Source organism: Podarcis melisellensis, assembly GCF_964234715.1.
Source record: "Podarcis melisellensis genome assembly, chromosome: 16".
Taxonomy (NCBI): domain Eukaryota; kingdom Metazoa; phylum Chordata; class Lepidosauria; order Squamata; family Lacertidae; genus Podarcis; species Podarcis melisellensis.
The window spans coordinates 1,183,139-1,195,923 of NC_138533.1; the positions used below are offsets into that span (position 1 = coordinate 1,183,139).

Genomic DNA, 12,785 nt, shown 5'->3' on the forward strand with positions numbered 1-12,785 from the left:
TTATCTTGTTGTTGAGTTGTTATTGGACTTTTTAGGATTTTTAAAGGATTAAAAACCACACACCCAACAACAACCTCCTACTTGTCATATGTTCAGGTTTTCCCAGACATTTTGCCTATTCAGCAAAAATCCGCCTGGACGCCTTTTGGCAGACTGATTCTGAGATCTGTCAGGGAAAACTTGGACGTATGGCAGCCCTACAATAGACCGATCACAATTTTGCTGCCTACCCAACTCATGGGACATTGTGAGGATAAAGTGGAGGGAATGAAGTATGCCACTTGTAGTTCCTTGGATATAAATATAGTAAATATAATAACTAAATGTAGATGCATGGATGGATGGATGGATGGATGATTAGACGCCTATCTGAGATGGAAAAATGAGCAAAGTGCCCCTCGGTTGCCAGCAATTTCCCAAGCAGTGAGAAAGTCCTCTCCTGGCTCCAGCCAACTCTAAAGCCAGGATGAGAAACCTTTTTCATCCTCAGGGCCTCATCCTGTTCTGTGTAACCTTCTAGGAGTAGTTGGTGGGTCCTGAGGCAAAAGTGGAGGGAGCAACTAAGGTGAGTTTTAACTTGTACCGTGGGCTACTTTCTATACAAACTTTCCATGAGATTCACTTCTCCTGGATTTTGTCAATGAACTGCAAGAACACCAAAAAAGACATCCTCAAACCTTCTTATGGCTGATTGCTTTGACTGGCATTACCTAGCGTAAAGGCATGCTTAAATAGGTGTTTGTGTTTAGATAGATGTTGTTCAGCCTTTTGAAATACCTCTTCCCTTTTTCAGACATAGACGCTTGCGTCAATTGTCCCGAGGACCAATATCCCAACAAGGACCAAACTCAATGTGTTCCCAGGATTGTGAGCTTCCTCTCTTACAAAGAAAATCTGGGGATCATCTTAGTGGTGTTGGCTATTTCTCTCTCTCTCATCACAACTTTAGTACTTGGCATTTTCCTGAAGCACAAGGATACTCCCATAGTCAAAGCCAACAACCGGACCCTCACCTACATCCTTCTCATCTCCCTCCTCCTTTGCTTCCTGTGCTCCTTGCTTTTCATTGGACAGCCTGGAAGAGTGATCTGTCTTCTCCGACAAATGGCTTTTGGCCTTGTCTTCTCTTTGGCCATTTCCACAGTGTTGGCAAAGACGGTCACTGTGGTTGTGGCATTTATGGCCACCAAACCAGGATCCAGCATAAGGAAGTGGGTGGGGAAAGGACTGACCAATTCGATTGTCCTCTTCTGCTGCTTCATCCAAGCTGCCATTTGTGCTCTTTGGTTAAGTACTTCTCCACCATTTCCAGATAAGGACACGCACTCAGTGATTGGGGAAATCATACTTGAATGTAACGAGGGTTCAGCTTCCATGTTTTACTCCGTCTTAGGCTACATGGGCTCCCTGGCCACCGCCAGCTTCATAGTAGCTTTCTTTTCCAGGAAACTCCCTGATAGTTTCAATGAAGCCAAATTTATCACTTTCAGCATGTTGGTGTTTTGCAGTGTTTGGTTGTCCTTTGTGCCAACCTACTTGAGCACCAAAGGGAAATACATGGTGGCCGTGGAGATCTTCTCCATCTTGGCCTCCAGTGCTGGATTACTGGGTTGCATCTTTTCCCCCAAATGCTACATTATTGTGCTAAGGCCTGAGCTGAACAGCAGGGAACAAATGATAAGGAAGAAAAAATAAATTAAAAAAACAGATTAATCTCTTTATTTGATTCTTACACATATTTCATCGGATGTGACGGTAATAGAAATGTCATCGGAATTGTGGTATGAGTGCTTGATGCATTTCCTCCTTAAATTCAGTTGACCCCATCTCATATTGGGCTTGTCCTCACATAAAGAATGAGGCATGACTTATTTTTGAAGATTTATTTCAACAAACCATTTTATTGTATAAAACTAAAACATTTGTTATGTGAACTGATTCTCAACACTTCCTGATCCTATAGGAGCATCATAGGAAAAGGTAAAGGCACCCCTGATAATTAGGTCCAGTCGTGGACGTCTCTGGGGTTGCAGTGCTCATCTCGCTTTACTGGCCGAGGGAGCCGGCGTACACCTTCCTGGTCATGTGGCCAGCACGACTAAACCCCTCTTAGAAAACCAGAGCAGCGCACGGAACGCTTCCTGCTGGAGTGGTACCTTTCTTTCTACTTGCACTTTAACGTACTTTCGAACTGCTAGGTTGGCAGGAGTTGGGACCGAACAATGGGAGCTCACCCCGTCGCGGAGATTCGAACCACCGAGCTTCTGATCAGCAAGACCTAGGCTCTGTGGTTTGGACCACAGTGCCACCCTATTCCTCCAATTTTGAGCAAGCTGAGGAGCAAAAACAAAATTAACTGGATTGACTGTGCCATGCAAATTATGATAATCTCTTCCCAGCTCAGAGGTTTTGAGACACTGAGTGGTTGAATGGGTCAGATTATTGGAAATATTCAAAGAGGTGCTTTTCCTTTTTTATTTTTAAAAATGAGGGTAAGGATTCTGTCTGTTTTAAATGCCCTCTCCCCATCTTCAGTTACTGTAGGTAAATGTATTTATGTTCTCATATTGGGAAATTAGGCCCTGTTCTTGTTCACTACAATGAATGCAGGTTGACGGAGATGTAAGGCAATCCAGATTATAACAAGGTTTCACCTGAATAAACCAACCTCTTTCTAGGGATTTTTTTTTTGACTGACAAAGAACAAGAACTGACAAGAACAGATAAGATAAGATAAGATAAATTTATTGGTATATACGGACAATGACAATAAATTTATCTTATCTTATCTTATCTTATCTATCTTATCTTATCTTATCTTATCTTATCTTATCTTATCTTATCTGTTCTTGTTCACTACGATGAATGCAGGTTGACGGAGATGTAAGGCAATCCAGATTATCACAAGGTTTCACCTGAATAAACCAACCTCTTTCTAGGGATTTGTTTTTGACTGACAAAGCTGAGCAAACATGTCTGCCCACTAAAATGAAATATCACTCAACTCCAGGGCTGGATCACACTTAGAGGCTGATTTTCTTTCTCTAACTCTTACATCATAGAATGCATGCAAAATTTCTGCCTTCAGTAAAAAAATGTTAAACAAAATATAGACATGTAATGATGGTCCCAGGCAAGCCTCTCTGGGCAGAGTAGTCCACAGTAGGGGAGCCACCACAGCAAAGGCCCAGTCTTGTCGTCTTATCCTCTGAACCTCTTGGGGACAGGAGATGTAGAGAAGGGCCTCAGATCACAAGGGCCACCTTAAGCTTTTGGGGTCCTAATGCATTTAAGGCTTTGTAGGTAAAAACCAGCATGTTGAATTGGGCCTGGAAACTAACTGGCAGCCCGTGCAGTCAGGGCAGGATTGGTATAATATGTTCAAACCATCTTGTTCTGGTGAGCAACCTGGTCGTTGAATTCTGCAGCAGCTGAAGTTTCTGAACTGCTTTCAGAGGCAGCCCCATGTATAACACATTGCAGTTATCCAATCTGGAGGTTACCAGAGTGCAGGCCACAGAAGTCAGGCTCTCCCTGTCCAGAGAGGGGCATAGCTGGGCTACCAGCACAAGATGACAGAGTGCATTCTGCACCACCAAGGACACCTGGGCCTCAGGTAATGGACAGTAATGGATTTGGGAGCACCCCTAAGTTACGTACCTGTTTCTTAACCCTGCTTTGGCAGTATCTCCCCCCCGCAATCATGGACCAGCTGTGATATGTGGGCTATTTTTTAAAAAAATATAAATTTTATTGAATGATTTTATGTTACAAAAGAAAACACATTAAAACCATACTACCACGAAATATAATTGAGAAATAAAAATTACATACATCAATATTTAGTTTGTTATTTGTTATTTACCATTTTTCCCCCTCCCTAACATTCCATACAAAAGACACATATGTACACCCACAGGGAAAATAAATGATAATAATGATAATAATGAAAGTAAATATCCCCCCCTTTTATTTTACAAAATCTTTTCTTCAAATTTGACTTCCTGTCAAGTCCCTTCACATATATTTTGAAATATGGCAACCCTAATGTCAATTTGATATTGATAGCAATGTGGGGGCAAACAATACTGGGAAGTCAAGTCATGAAGGGGATGAACCCATCTGCAGGGTGGGGGACAGGATGGGATGGGACTGAATCTCACGTACTCTCGGACTTGACTCTACGTTTAAACCCAGACCTTCATTTTCTGCCAACTAAGAATGATCTCTAGGAAAACGTAACTCTTGCTCAGGACTAAGCAATGCTGCCTGCTAATTATCTCTCAAGGAAGACAATCATAGTTGTACAATTCAGGGGGGAGAGGCGTTGGCAATTTGGTCAGGCATGATGCAACTGCAAATACGAAGAACACTCTGAGGAATCATCTCCATCATTGTCAAAATTGCTGGCTTCCATCCTCTTACATAGTAGATATACACATTCTGCTTGGATTAAAAAACAACAACAGCATCTTTAAAAAGGTATAACAGCTTCCTATTGTTCAGAGCTATATCTAGGCGCAGCCAGGGTTCTGCCAGTCTTTTGTATCATCATTCCTCTTTTACATGTGTGGATATGATTCCATGCAGTTTTCAATTTCAAGGAAAATTCTTTTTGTGAAATGTGAACTTCCTTGACTAGGCGTGGTTTAGCACACGGTTTAGCACTTTGTTTAACTCTAATGCTGCTTTACCATAATGTTCTTTTTGTTATTTGGAGTAACTGTCGTGGGTATAATTATTTTCTTTGCAAACCAAGGAACAGTGAAATTCTATACACTGCTACAGATGGTGATTTTAAAAAAGAAGTAATAATAACGTTATTATTTGTATCCCCGCAACCTCCAGTCATCCCTGGGAATAATGTGTGAAGAAAAAGAAAATTTGCTGGCTGGGGCTACTGACAGATGAAGAACCATTTTTAACTCAAAGACCAAAGCGCTGGTGCATAGATTACCTAACAGCCCCCTATTCAAAGGGTACTTTAGCCAAACTGATAACATCCGCATATAAGGCTGTAGCGGAAACATGGGAATCTACATTGGGAGGGGGAGATTTCTGAGCAGGATCCTGCTGGTGCTGTTTCTGCTGTTACTTCTGCTTCACACTCTATGTAAGGCACATTCTATTAACTGCAGCATTTATGATGATCCTCTTCCTATTGCTCACGAATTTTACCAGCCAGGAGACCTTGTAATTGGAGAGATGGTTTCGCAAGTCATATACTTCTCTAATATCCAGTCTTTTATGGAACAGCCTTCACAGATACTGATTGATGAACCTATGTAAGACATTATTTATTCCCCTTCTATCCGTGTATAATATAATCAGAATGAAATGATTGAAAACGCATCATTGAGCAGTACTGTGATTCATATTTTGATGTTCTTCTTCATGGAAACCCAGTAACATTGTAATGGTGGGGTGAAGCATTCTTTAGTTTCATGGAAGAGGTATGAAGTACTCAAACTCAGCATGACAAGATGCGGGGCAAGGGTGGATATGGCTAGAGAGAGAGACAGAGACAGGAAGCCCCCAATTTACACGAGGGTCACATTCCGGGAATCATGCCAAAAGCCAGCTTTGTATATAGTCAATATAAATCAGGTTCAATGGCAGATGGGATTTCCAAAGTCTTTTTTCCCAGACACCCACCCTCTTTGGATTAAATTTTTATTTTTTTGCCAGGCATGTAAAGCTGAATACAGATTGTGGGTTTACTGTATTCATTTCTCTTATTAACTGTTTCTACTGCTAAGTTTTCCTTTGTGAGGCCCACTAAAATAAACAGTTCTGTGCTTCTTTTCATGATTTAGTTTTCATGATTTAGTAAGCCTTCTACAGCATCTTCACATGGTGGGTCATGCCTTGTCACTGCCTCCCTATTTCTGTTCTGCCCACACTTTGTTCCTTCTCAGCCTTGAGGGATGTGAGTTTATGTCCATGTCCACCTTCTGATTCCTCTCTATGGAACACAAGCCCTGCTCTTTTCTGTCTCTCCTCACTTTCTCCCCTTGCCTTCCCCTCAGATTGCTCCACTTCTGCCCTCATAGTGCTCTATTTTCTGTTCCACCTCACAGGTGAAGTTCAGAGCCTGGAAAAGTATTCAAAGCAAAGAGCTTTGCTCTTCCCATTTCATTATTTAGTTATATGTCCTTCTGGGAGGCATACATCTCACAACATCTCATGATGAAGTAAGCAGCCAGCAAGGAAGGGATCAGAGGTTTTGTGGCCTCAGGTGATGTTCTCTATGGCTTCCCTGCACCTATGGGCACTGTGTTGGCAAGGCCACACCTATGGACTTTCAACTTCTAGTTTTTATTGGTAAAAAGAGTAACTCCATTAAATGCAGAGAGCATTTCTTCTTCTTCTTCTTCTTCTTCTTCTTCTTCTTCTTCTTCTTCTTCTTCTTCTTCTTCTTCTTCTTCCTCCTCCTCCTCCTCCTCCTCCTCCTCCTCCTCCTCCTCCTCCTCCTCCTCCTCCTCATATTAGTCCATTGTGTTGTAATTTTATTACAGCTCCGTGCCAAAGAACTACCAGCACATCCTGGCCTTAGCATTTGCTGTCAAAGAAATCAATGAGAATCCCAAAGTCTTATCCAACATCTCTCTAGGGTTCCGCGTCCTCAACAGCTACTACACTGCAAGGATGACCTACAAGGCCACGCTCAACCTGCTTTCCACACAGCATAGATTTGTCCCCAACTTCAAGTGTCACAAGTGGAACAACCTGATAGCTCTCATTGGAGGATGCATCTCTGAAATCTCTGCCAATATGGCCACCATTTCAGCAACCCACAAGATTCCACAGGTAAGTTGAGAGCATGGGTGTATGGGAAATACTAACTTGATTTCAACACAGTCTTGACAAGGCGTCTGCAAAGTTTTATTCAGGAGGGCAGTTTGGATTGGGAATGACCAAGCAGTGCTGAGAGCCAATTTTCCAGAACAGTTGAGTATCAGTAAACTGAAGTGGAATGGTATGAATGTGTCTAGGATGTAAAGGATTTGAGTTTTTATGGATTCTTTCTTTTTTGTTTGTACTAGACCTAATACACAACTGAAAACACATAATGTAAGGAATGGCTGACAGAACTGTGTAACTTTAGTCCAGAGAGGAAGAGACTAAGGAGGTTAATATAGTACTCTAAAATACCTTAATGGCTGTTACATAGAAGAAGAGAAATACTTTTCTCTGCTGCTCTGTAGGGCTGGACTACATATTTTTAAAACATTAGGAGAAACATTAAGAAATTACCATAATGAATCAGATTACTGGCTATTCTTCCACACTGTTTTCCCTTACCTGAAATTTTCTTCTTTAAAACCTATGCAGACATTTATTGGGAAAGCTATGTCTCTGAAGTACCTGTGAAACCTATATTTTTGCATTCACTCATAATCCATCAGAAACAAAACAAAACATCTCGTACATTCTATTTTAGCTCACATATGGATCCTTTTTGGCGATACAGGATGCAAACATGCACTTCCCATTTTTATACCAGATGGTACCAAATGAAGCCAAACAGCACATAGGAATTGTGCGATTACTTCAACATTTCAAATGGACATGGATTGTACTTTGTGCTGTGGATAATGACAAAGGGGACCAGTTTCTACAGACAATTTTACCACTACTCTTGGAGCATGGCATCTGCTATGACTTCATACTAAGGTTGGAAAAATGGAATTATCTGGATGAGATGATACGCTTGGCTTTACAGAATCGGAAAAGTTATGCAATTGCGTTTGAGACAAAAGCTAATGTATTTGTGGTTTATGGGGAACCTCCATCCTTTCAGGTTTTGAGAATATTGTTATTTATAGGACCAATAATGGGATGGCTACCTCTGTGTAAAGTGTGGGTTGCTACATCTCACTGGGATTTTGATTCAGTGTCTATCCAGAAAGACTGGGAAATACAGATGTTCCATGGTACTCTATCCTTCACAGTCCACTCCAGTCAGCCATTAGGGTTCCAGAAGTTCATTCAGATGATAAGACCCTTCTGGAATAAAGAGGATGTTTTCATCCAGGACGTCTGGGAACAGACTTTCACCTGCTCCCTGAAAGCATCTAATGGACAGGAGGTGGGTGCTGAGCAGAAAGAAGCCTGCACTTTGGAGGAGAAACTGGAGAACCTTCCTGGGGTTTTGTATGAAAAACACATGACTGGTCACAGCTACAATGTCTACAAAGCTGTCTATGCTGTGGCACATGCTTTGAACTCCATATACAAATCCACCTCCAAACACAGCAGATTGGCAAGAGGAGAGAGATTCGCCTTTCTGAATGTGCAACCATGGCAGGTAATGACAACTCTATATGAGCAACTTTTTTGCTTTGCCTCCATCTACCACTGATCTCCTGGCTTTTCACCTCACCAGTCCCGATGAGCTCCAGCCATGTCTGGGAACAGGAGCCACAGAAATTAGCCTGCCTGACCTGGTGCACATTTACTCAGAGTCAACATCACTGTCATGCTAGCTTGCCAAATACCCACAATAGGAACCCAACTACCGATCTGTTTTGCAAGACATTTTCATACAATGTATCCCCTCCAACAACTGTTCTTTATGTAATTCATTTCATGTTAATGATGATGATGATGATGATAGACAAGTTGAAATACCGCATCACCATATGTACTGCTTTAAGCACAGTTATTCATATCATTACTTCCATGTAAATATTTCAATATTCCAGGTCCATCCCTTTCTGAAGAGCCTTGTATTCAACAGCAGCACTGGAGATATGGTGCACTTTGATGAACATGGAGAACTGGTTGAAGATTTTGATGTTACCAATTGGATCACTTTCCCTAATGGCTCACTGACTAGATTGAAAGTTGGAAGACTGGAGCCTCAGGCTCCTCCAGGCAAAGAGTTAACCATCAATGATGAACAAATTGTGTGGCATCCAAGTTTTAATCAGGTAAATTATAACTTCAAACTCTTGACTTTATAAAAGGGGAATGTTCCCTTCTGAACAGCTCACCATTCCGTCAGTTCTTAAGGTGGCCTATTGTATATCTTATGCTTTATGACCCTTGACCTCATAAATCGATCTCAAACCTTAAATTAAAGCAAGGAGTCCTTTTGGCCACCTGTGCCATTTAATTGATTTGTGAAAATGTGTAGTCACATAAGCCAGTTACAAAGCATTGGAAGGGAACATATTTGATTTTGTAAAGTGTCACAGAATATCATGTAGTAATTTCTGGAAGGAAAAAAGATGGACCTTGCTTTTATCTCCAAGATATCTTTATCTTATTTCTAAAACTTCATATTTTAGGGGTCCGGAGATGGCATTGTCTTTCCTATGATCCAATTTCAGGCTGAGTCTTTGACTGATCAAACCTAGAGATTAATCACATGGAGTCTAATCACATGGAGGTGAAGGACTGAAAAGGGCTAATCTATTGTTCCTCATGTATATGATTTTGCACAGGCGCTGCCCCTTTCTGTGTGCAATGACAACTGCAACCCTGGCTTCAGTAGGAAAAAGAAGGAAGGAGAGAAGTTTTGCTGCTATGATTGTGCTCCGTGTCCAGAAGGAATGATCTCTAGTCAGAAAGGTGGGAGGCAGGAATTCCCATCACCTAATTTATGGGATTTAATATATATATAAATAGGCTATTTATTACTTTTGTTTTGAGAATGCTAATGAATGCAGAGCAGTCTAAAACTAAAGGGATTTTCAGGAACAATTATCTTGTTGAGTTGTTATTGGACTTTTTAGGATTTTTAAAGGATTTAAAAAAAACACACCCAACAACAACCTCCTACTTGCCATATGTTCAGGTTTTCCCAGACATTTTGCCTATTCAGCAAAAATCCGCCTGGACGCCTTTTGGCAGACTGATTCTGAGATCTGTCAGGGAAAACTTGGACGTATGGCAGCCCTACAATAGACCGATCACAATCTTGCAGCCTGCACAACTCATGGGACATTGTGAGGATAAAGTGGAGGGAACAAAGTATGCCACTTGTAGTTCCTTGGATATAAATGTAGTAAATGTAATAACTAAATGTAGATGCATGGATGGATGGATGGATGGATGATGAGACGCCTATCTGAGATGGAAAAATGAGCAAAGTGCCCCACGGTTGCCAGCAATTTCCCAAGCAGTGAGAAAGTCCTCTCCTGGCTCCAGCCAACTCTAAAGCCAGGATGAGAAACCTTTCGCATCCTCAGGGCCTCATCCTGTTCTGTGTAACCTTCTAGGAGTAGTTGGTGGGTCCTGAGGCAAAGGTGGAGGGAGCAATTAAGGTGAGCTATAACTTGTACCATTGGCTACTTTCTATACAAAATTTCTATGAGATTCACTTCTCCTGGATTGTGTCAATGAACTGCAAGAACACCAAAAAAGACATCCTCAAAGCTTCTTATGGCTGATTGCTTTGACTGGCATTACCTAGCGTAAAGGTGTGCTTAAATAGCAGTTTGTGTTTAGAGAGATGTTGGTCAGCCTTTTGAAATACTTCAGCACCTCTTCCCTTTTTCAGACAGAGACACTTGCATCAATTGTCCAGAGGACCAATATCCCAACAAGGACCAAACTCAATGTGTTCCCAGGATTGTGAGCTTCCTCTCTTACAAAGAAAATCTGGGGATCATCTTAGTGGTGTTGGCTATTTCTCTCTCTCTCATCACAACTTTAGTACTTGGCATTTTCCTGAAGCACAAGGATACTCCCATAGTCAAAGCCAACAACCGGACCCTCACCTACATCCTTCTCATCTCCCTCCTCCTTTGCTTCCTGTGCTCCTTGCTTTTCATTGGACAGCCTGGAAGGGTGATCTGTCTTCTCCGACAAATGGCTTTTGGCCTTGTTTTCTCTTTGGCCATTTCCACAGTGTTGGCAAAGACGGTCACTGTGGTTGTGGCATTTATGGCCACCAAACCAGGATCCAGCATAAGGAAGTGGGTGGGGAAAGGACTGACCAATTCGATTGTCCTCTTCTGCTGCTTCATCCAAGCTGCCATTTGTGCTCTTTGGTTAAGTACTTCTCCACCATTTCCAGATAAGGACACACATTCAGTGATTGGGGAAATCATACTTGAATGTAACGAGGGTTCAGCTTCCATGTTTTACTCCGTCTTAGGCTACATGGGCTCTCTGGCCACCGCCAGCTTCATAGTAGCTTTCTTTTCCAGGAAACTCCCTGACAGTTTCAATGAAGCCAAATTTATCACTTTCAGCATGTTGGTGTTTTGCAGTGTGTGGTTGTCCTTTGTGCCAACCTACTTGAGCACCAAAGGGAAATACATGGTGGCCGTGGAGATCTTCTCCATCTTGGCCTCCAGTGCTGGATTACTGGGTTGCATCTTTTCCCCCAAATGCTACATTATTGTGCTAAGGCCTGAGCTGAATAGCAGGGAACAAATGATAAGGAAGAAAAACTAATTTAAAATACAGATTAATCTCTTCACATATTCCATTGGATATGACGGTATATGTTCCCTGTATCTTGCATTTTCCATTGATCTGGTTAGTGGAGAATGCATATGGGAGAAATTATAGCAAACAGTTGTAAAAGGTGGGTGGCTGTACTTAATTATAAAGATGCAACAAGACTTCAGTAAAAGTTCATGTAGCACATTTTTTGGAATGGTCAAGTAGTACTCCAGCTTTTGGGTGTGGGTGACAAAAATGTTTTCGGGCTCTATTGTTTAATGTGAATGCAAACAATATTAGTATCACCTCATACTGTACATTTGTAGACCAGTATAACTGAGGGATAGACCAGTTTCACTCTTGCTGTATGGTGAAGTAGTTCTTATGTCTTCCTCACAAGTGACTTGTGTGGTATAAGAGATTTTATATCTTGTCATTCATCCAGATGTTTAATGTTGGTAAAAAACAGAGTATGCTTTCTAGAAAACATCAGTGACAACATATGAATGGAATCAAATTGCCCAAATAAAGTTTGTTAAGGGAAGCCCTCTTCAGGGGAAGTTTTTAAGATTTGATGTCATATTGTGTTTTAATTTGTTGAAAGCTGCCCACTTTTGAAACTGTTTTTGTAGGTCTTTGGACCATAATAAAGAATGTATGCATGCACTAAGCATCTTTGTTGGGAGTATCTAAGAAAGTGTTGTGTCTTGAAAAAGTAAACCAAAAGTCCCCTTTGAATTAACTGGTCGTTTATTTGACTCTTTCCTTTTGTTCAACATGGTTGTTGTAATTGTATCTGCTACTAAGTTCAAAAATCATTCTGAAGTTCAGAACTCAATTTAGGACATCTTGGGCAACAAGGGCTTGCTGTTTTTATCATCTTCAGTGTGGCTTTCCTAGCCAGGAAGTTATCCTGCAGTTTCAACGAAGTCAAAAGATGATGATGAAGAAGAATTTATACCCCGCCCATCTGGCTGGGTTTTCCCCAGCCACTCTGGGAGGCTTTCAACAAAATATGGAAAATACAATAAAACATCAGACATTTAAAAACTTCCCTAAACGGGGCTGCCTTCAGTTGTCTTCTAAAGGTCAGATAGTTGTATATTTCCTTGACATCTGATGGGAGGGCGTTCCACAGGCTGGGAATGACAACACAGGTTTTTGCTTTTGGAAATGGTTATCGTTTGCTCCAACCTTCTTGAGCACCATAGGATAAAGTTGCTCTTTGTAAAACATATAGAATAAATCTACACTCCACTTGCCTGTCACTTGAGACCCACAATTCCCAGAGTTACCCACAAAGAGAGATGGTTTGCTAAGCCAATTTGGGAATCATAGCTCTGGCATGAGAATAGGGATCTCCTAACAATTCTGTTATGATT

The 12,785-nt window shown here is 41.4% G+C and overlaps 3 protein-coding genes across 3 annotated transcripts in view; 2 read left to right on the forward strand and 1 right to left on the reverse strand.

Moving 5' to 3' along the window:
* The window catches only part of LOC309358874 (vomeronasal type-2 receptor 26-like), a gene marked incomplete at both ends in the record, with an annotated part of 208,931 nt that overhangs the window by 139,576 nt on the left and 56,570 nt on the right, over positions 1–12,785 (reverse strand). The window lies entirely within an intron of this gene.
* LOC309358854 (vomeronasal type-2 receptor 26-like) overlaps positions 1–12,785 on the forward strand; it is a gene marked incomplete at both ends in the record, with an annotated part of 37,817 nt that overhangs the window by 6,321 nt on the left and 18,711 nt on the right. Inside the window, 2 exons of the mRNA XM_081892124.1 lie at positions 5,119–5,285; positions 6,519–6,810. Coding sequence (XP_081748250.1) covers positions 5,119–5,285; positions 6,519–6,810 — 459 coding nt within the window. The remainder of the gene's footprint in view (positions 1–5,118; positions 5,286–6,518; positions 6,811–12,785) is intronic.
* Positions 7,508–11,412, forward strand: LOC309358855 (vomeronasal type-2 receptor 26-like; the record flags this gene model as incomplete). The annotated part of the gene is made up of 4 exons (XM_081892125.1): positions 7,508–8,311; positions 8,709–8,936; positions 9,453–9,579; positions 10,511–11,412. The coding sequence occupies 4 exons, from the start codon at positions 7,508–7,510 to the stop codon at positions 11,410–11,412; spliced, it is 2,061 nt and encodes a 686-aa protein (XP_081748251.1).